The sequence below is a fragment of the Suricata suricatta genome, chromosome 9, assembly GCF_006229205.1.
Source record: "Suricata suricatta isolate VVHF042 chromosome 9, meerkat_22Aug2017_6uvM2_HiC, whole genome shotgun sequence".
Classification (NCBI taxonomy): Eukaryota; Metazoa; Chordata; class Mammalia; order Carnivora; family Herpestidae; genus Suricata; species Suricata suricatta.
Window position 1 is genome coordinate 2512216 of NC_043708.1, and position 7012 is coordinate 2519227.

General features: G+C 55.5%; 1 protein-coding gene across 1 annotated transcript in view; it reads right to left on the reverse strand.

The window, feature by feature from the left end:
• ZNF839 (zinc finger protein 839) overlaps window positions 1–7012 on the reverse strand; it is a 14383-nt gene that overhangs the window by 7117 nt on the left and 254 nt on the right. The window contains exons 2-5 of the mRNA XM_029950806.1: window positions 6774–6906; window positions 6464–6548; window positions 2784–3602; window positions 37–181 (exon numbers count right to left, since the gene is read on the reverse strand). Of these exons, the coding sequence (XP_029806666.1) occupies window positions 37–181; window positions 2784–3602; window positions 6464–6548; window positions 6774–6906 (1182 nt within the window). The remainder of the gene's footprint in view (window positions 1–36; window positions 182–2783; window positions 3603–6463; window positions 6549–6773; window positions 6907–7012) is intronic.

The following is a 7012-nucleotide window of genomic DNA, read 5'->3' on the forward strand; positions in this document are numbered from 1 at the left end:
GGGTGCCCTGGGCCCCTGCGGCGCTGGGCCCGGCACCCCCGGGCGGGTGAGCGGCTCCGCCACGGACGGCCGCGCTGGCCTCGGCAGGGGCTGCGGCGAAGGCGATTCTTCTAGGGCCCAGATAACGTCCATCCTCCGGTCCGGACACCGAGGCCTCTTCATCCTCTACAGACTGGCTATTCTAGAGAGCATTGCACACCCAAAACAAAATAAAAGAATCCTAGTTTATACACCGTAGGGACCAGCGAACAGTGTCTAAGCAAGGGACTTGAGAAGTTGTTTCTTCTGTGCGTTATCATGAACTATAATCGACGCACCTTAAACTTCCCCCGCAGAGTTCCCGGTTGAGACGCCCGGCGCACGTCAGCCAGCGTGACGTCTGGGGCGACAAACCGTAACCCCGCTGTTGCCCAAAATGAAACAGGAGACGTCTCCGATGCCGCTGTCATCTTAGAAATGAACCTGAAGTTCGGTCACTTGTAACTTACCCACGACTTTTAAAATATTATTTTTCATCAGTATATTTCAAACACCATGGAATTCATACTTTGAACATACACAGTTCAGATTTTCATGTCCTGACAAGGTTGTGTAACCATCGCCACCTTCTAATCCCGCGACAGTGCCATCCCCCTCTGCCCTCCCCCACCCCTGCCACAAAAGAACCCGTGTGCCCGTCATGCCCCGAGGCCCTGGGAGCTGCTACCCCGCTCTCGGTCTCACGGATTTGCACAGTGTTGGGACAGAGTCTTGGACCTGACACTAGCCATGTCCTCACTCGGTGCCAATGCCCCCTCTGAAAACAGGAACCACACATGCGCATCTCCCAGGAACACACGTCACGTGGCCGCTGGCACAAAGTATGTCCTCCAAACTGTTAAGAACTTTCCCGGCAAATCTTCATTACAGGGGAGCTGCAGGAGGAACGTCGGGTCTGACCGGGGCTCCAGGGGCCATGACCCCGCTCACAGGATAGGACAGGAGACACAGGCCTGCGTGTCCCCTCCTCCCCGGCAGCTGGGGGCACCCCTCCCACACAGCCTGGACAGCCACCGCGCCCGAGGCCAGGCCTGCACTCGGGGACTCTGGTATCTACAGGTCGCTGCTGCTGTGGGGTCAGATTTCGTCACTGAAGGAAGTAGGACGTGCCGGTGTCACCCTGAGACACTCTGCGCACACCTGCTGTCCCTTGGAATTATGAATAGTGCCCCTTTCACTCTCAGGACGTCCTGGTTTGGATGATGAAGCACACATCAGCCTGGTCCTATTTCAACTTCAGAAAGTGGAGAGTGGGGCGCCTGGGGGGCTCAGTCGGTGAAGCGTCCCACGTCAGCTCAGGTCATGATGTCACAGTTTGTGAGTTCGAGCCTCACGTCGGGCTCTGTGCTGACAGCTAGCTTGGAGCCTGGAGCTGCTTCAGATTCTGTGTCTCCCTCTGTCTCTGCCCCTCCCCCACTGATATTCTGTCTCTCTCTCTCTCAAATTTTTTTTAATTAAAAAAAAAAGAGGGGCGCCTGGGTGGCTCAGTTGGTTAAGCTTCTGACTGTGGCTCAGGTCATGATCTCATGGTTCACGAGTTCAAGCCCTGCATTGGGCTCTGTGCTGGCAGCCTAGACCCTGGAGCCTGCTTCAGATTCTGTGTCTCCCTCTCTCTTTCTGTCATCCCTCCCCCACTAGTGCTTTGTCTCTCTCTCGAAAATAAATAAATATTAAAAATTAAAAAAAAAAAAGAAAGGAAAAAGAGAAGTTGAAAGCTTTCTCAAAAGTTGGAGTTTTACCAGCCATGAGGGGTGCAGAACCTTCCACAACAAGGCAGCCTAGTCTAGACGGTGGGCTTTGAAGTCAGAAGACCTAAGTCTAGTCCTCAACGTGCCTCGCCGGGGATGCCCACCACCCTGAGCCCCATGCACCTGCCTTTCAGGGCTCTCCCAGGATGGAGAAGATTTACAACACTCCTGCCCACAGGGGGCGTGCAATCAACAGCATTCGTTAGTGTCTGTGTTACTAGTACCGGGGCTACACTCCAGCAGACAGAACTTCTGGGTCCTCACACAGGCCTGTCCCATGGTTCTGCCACTAGACCTCGGTGATAACCTGGGCCCAGACAAGATCTGTTCAGGCCCCGATCTGTAAGCCAAAGCGGCCACCAGCCTCACCCCTGCTTGAGGAGCCCCTGTCCCACTGCAGGGAATGAAGCGTTCGGAGCCCACGGGCTCTCGTGAACATCCTTCAAGTCGCTAAAATCACAAGCTCCCAGCAACAGCCAAGTCAATGCCAGTGCTGGTTTGTCTAACGTTTCAGGAACTGCAAATGTAATTACCTAGCCGGAAGCAGAGACACAAACAGCCAACAAGTCAAAGGAGAAGGAAGCAGGGAGGTCCAAGTGAAGCAGGTGAGGGCGACCACAGAGTGACCCGTCTGCGTTTGGCAAATACCTGACCCCCTGCACGCGGCACACAAGGGTGTGCCACACGTCAGGGACTTGAGATTGCTGTCCACCAACTGTGGCGTCGTGGTGCAAAGTCAGAGGGACTGACCCGGACCGGAGATAAAGAATTCGGGCTATGTTCTCGAACATGCCCAGCGAGACATTCGAGTGCACCACACACAAGGCACACAGCCGGTCTGGCGCTGGCGCAGACAACAGGGGGCGGGGGGAGGGGCTCCGAGCCCCTGCTGTGACCTTGGATCTGCTTGAGCCATCACCTGAACACCCATCAGCTACCCCACAGGCTAACTTCGGGATGGGCAGGAAGGACACGGTCACCAGTCAGACACATTACCTGCAGGCCACCCGGTGGTGACTGGGTCCCTTCCTGGCTTAGGAGGGCTGACGCGGGCAGCACTGGGGACGCAGTCCCGCCGTTGGCGCTGCCCCGGGCCGTGCTCCTGCTGGCTCTCCCACACAGCGACACCTCCGGCTCCAGGTGGCCGTGGCCCGGATTGAGTTTCAGGTGCCGGGCCAGGCCCCCTTTCCCTATGTAGGATTTCTCACACATCTGACACTTAAACGTCTTGGGCCTCAGGGAACAGCCCGACGAGTCGAAGAGCACCTGCTTTTCCCTCTGGTCCTCGTCTTCTTCCACACTGAGCTCTGAATAATCGTCAGAATCTGACAAGTGGCCGTCGGCCAGATCCTCCGTTTTTATGAACTTATAATCTTTGGCTTTATACTTGGGAGGTCGGGATACCCGTCCAGAGCGCGTCTTCACTTTTAGAGATTTTTTTAGCTTCTCCCTGCGTTCCGAGTGCAAGCTGGAAGTAAAGAAGCTCACGGAGCTGGATGAAACCGATGTCGCCGCGGGCGGGGCCAAAGGCGACAGAGGGGCCAGCGTGGCCCCCAGTCCTTTTGGAGCCACCGGCCGGAGGGTGGGCAGTGGCCTCTGTACTAACACCCGGATCGGAGGCAAGTGACTCAGGAAGCGCGCCTGTGGCCCAGTGCTCAGGGGGCGCTGTGTCCTGGGCCCCAGCACGCTGCAGCGCCCCCTGGGTGACAGGCTCAGCCTGGCTGTCCCCGGCTGGAGGGTGGTGGGTGGGGGCGTCGGCCTTTCCTGATCTTTCATCTCTCCAGATATCACCTTGACACAAATGGCTTCCAGTTGCTTAAAGATAGAAAGAGAAAAGCATTACGCTTGTCAACGTTACGCTTCCTAATTTTGGTCTCATCTTAAATGCATTCTCACACTCATTTCTAAATTATAAAATACACCTTATCTGTAAGAGTCTATTTAACGTATCTGTACTGTATGGATACACTTTGCATCACATCCATAGGTGCATGCAGAAATATTTGCATATGCAAATTAAAAGTTCATGAAACCACTTGCCATTTCTGTACACATGCCTTCTGATAGTATCTATCTACATCGCTTTTTAAGTATGAGTCAAGGGGCGCCTGGGGGGCTCAGTCAGTTAAGTGTCTGACTTCGTCTCAGAGCATGATCTCGTGGTTTGTAAGTTCAAGCCCCGCATCGGGCTCTGGGCTGACAGCACGGAGCCTGCTTTGGATCCTCTGTTCCCCTCTCCTCTCTCTGCCCCTTCCTTGTGCACTCTCTCTCTCTCAAAAGTAAATATTTAAAAATAAAAACTGCTAGTCACCATCTGCTAAATTGATTTCATGACCTAATAAGAAATATCCTTCTTAAAGTATATTTGTATTTACTTGGAATTCTTAGTACTTTAAATTAGATTAATTCAGTTCAATACACAGGCTCACTTTTTTTTTTAAGTTTTTCATGAAATTCTAGAAACGAAAGAGCCGTAAGGAAGGCTGTAGCATAGGCCCCACCACCCACCTTAAGACCTACAGCATTTCCCTTTGGGGAAAGGCTCTGTGCTATTCTCCCAGTCTGCATGCCTTCCAGAAAGTGCTATTTGTCATTCTCGTGCACTTTTTATATTCCATACGTAGCTACCCCTCAAGATATGCAGTTCAGTGTTGACGTGTTCTTAAACTTCATGTAAGTATCATCCGCTGTAAATGGTGCAGCGTTTTCAGGTGTTCTTACTCCCTATGTGGCTTGTGAAGTTCATCCACATGGAGGCGTGTAGCCCTCACTTCCTCTGCAGTCTGAGACTCTCGCCTGTTCCCGGGCAAGTGTCCCGCAGTCTGCCGGGGCCTTCACGGGGGTGTGTGTTTCTCCAGGGCACATACCTAGGAGCGGGGAGCTGGGCTTCCACAACTTTTTAACATGTAAGGAAGTGTTATGGGCACATGCTTCCTGACGCAGCAAGTCTGAGAAACACTGGCATGGGCACAGAGATGTAGGTCTTGGGAAGGTCAAGGCAGCACGGACTGCAAGAGCAGAGCGCCCACCGAATGGGGAGGGCTGCCCTCGACAACAACCCACAGATAATTATTGAGCAGTTACCACGTGCCAGGCACAATGGGCGGCGTACACCTGTCATGGGCTCAGGGGACAGGCAGCAAGAGACAAGGTGCGTGGCCTCACAGTGCAGAAATAATCCGTATCGGGGCACCTGGGTGGCTTGGTCAGCTGAGCATCTGACTTCGGCTCAGGTCAAGATCTCATGGATCATGGGTTTGAGCCCCGCGCCGGGCTGACAGCTGGAGCCTGGAGCCTGCTTCAGAGTCCCTGTCTCCCTCTCTCTCTGCCCCTCCCTTACGTGTGCTCTCTTTCTCTCAAAAATAAACAGAGAAAGAAAAAGGAAGGAAGGAAGGAAGGAAGGAAGGAAGGAAGGAAGGAAGGAAGGAAGGAAGGAGGGAGGGAGGGAGGGAGGAAGGAAGGAAGGAAGGAAGGAAGGAAAGAAGGAAGGAAAAAGAAAGAAGGAAAGAAAGAAAGAATCAGCATCTCTCTCCAGGGAGAAAAGAGAGACAAACCTCCTCATCCAGAGCTTTCCCAACCTGGGCACAAGTGACATCTCAGACCATGACCTGTTTCCTGTAGCGGCCATCTTGGGGCGGCATGATGCTGGCCGGCGTCCCTGCCTTTCCCCTCGAGATGCCGGGAGCTCCCCCTCACTTGGGACAAAAATGTCTCCAGACACTGCCAAGTGCCCCCAGCCGAGAACCCCTGGTCTGGGGCCACCAACAAGCCCTCTTTGGACCCAATGCCACGCCAAGTGGAGGGTCAACAGAAGTGTTACACGGAGCAGAATGAAAGCTCTCACCGAAGCTGGAGTGAGTGAGTGAGTGTGTGTGTGGGGGGGGGGGTACATGTACACAAACGGCAGGCACACCCCGCTACCCTGGGCCAGGAAGTGTACGGACCTGGAGCTCCGGGGCCCCCAGGGGCCAATCCTGGGCCACTTGGAATCAAATGACAACTATCTTTTTTTTTTTTATGTTTTTATTTATTTTTGATACAGAGAGAGGCAGAGCATGAGAGGGGGAGGGGCAGACAGAGAAGGAGACACAGAACCAGAAGTAGGCTCCAGGCTCTGAGCTAGCGGTCAGCACAGAGCCCGACGCAGGGCTCCAACTCACGAACGTGAGATCTGACCTGAGCCGAAGCCGGAGGCTTAACCGACTGAGCCACCCAGGCGCCCCGACAGCGCCGCCATCAGCCTCTGACTCCGCCTCTGCAGGAGCACGAGCTAGAAAGCTGTCCCCAGCAGCCATCCTCCCTCCGAACAAGGGAACCGAAGCCCGAAGAGTTGGGTGACTCAAGGTCACACCTCTAGGAAGTAGTCTGGGCAGAATCACAGCTGTCTTCTCACACTTTAGCAGGACACCTCTGCAGTCCTGACCACCGAGCCAGACAACTCCGAGCGGCCCAAATCAGTCCGTTAAAAACCCGCAAGGAAGCCTGTGGATTTGACCCTCCCTCCCTCCTAGGGGAAGCAGCTTCTCTCTGGCAACGTTGGGCGGGGAAGCCCTAGTGTCACTTGCAACCCCAGCTCTGAAAGGGGATGTGGCTTTACAGATGACAGTAAAGACCTGTGGCTTCAGGAGCTACCCCGACCCCTGGGCCTGGAGGACCGGGCTCTAGTTTCCACTTGCCTCGTCAACAAGAGCTGCGTGATCCGGGAAGTGACACTGACCATCGATGCTGTGTCGCATCCGGAGTGCCCTCACGTCGTACCCCCTTCGCGAAGCGCACGGCAGGCGCTGTGCGGGGCACTGGCTACAAGTCGGGGCATCGCCTCAACGGCTCTGCTTAATTCTGCCCCAAGTCCCCAACGGGTTCCCAAGTCCTGCACTTCCCACCGGTTCCTGTTAATCCGCTCCCGTCTCGGCCCCGGGGTCAGGCCTAAGGGCTCCTCGTTCTAAAGCACCCCGTCCCTCCCAGAGTTCGCCCCTCGGCCCCCACGGAGGGCGTGCGAGGCTGCGCTTCCCGCGCCGACGGCGGCGCTGGGACCCCGCCGAGCGCGACAGACGCCGCATGAATGGACAGAGGCCTGGGCGATCGGCCGGAAGCACGGCGGCCCCCGCAGCTGCAGACGCTGGGGCGGCGACAGGCGGGGACGGCTCGCCGTCCCCCAGGTCAGTGTGGGCCGCCCGGAGCTATAAGGCGGGCAGCCGCTCGGCCCCCTCCGGGCCTCAGTTTCC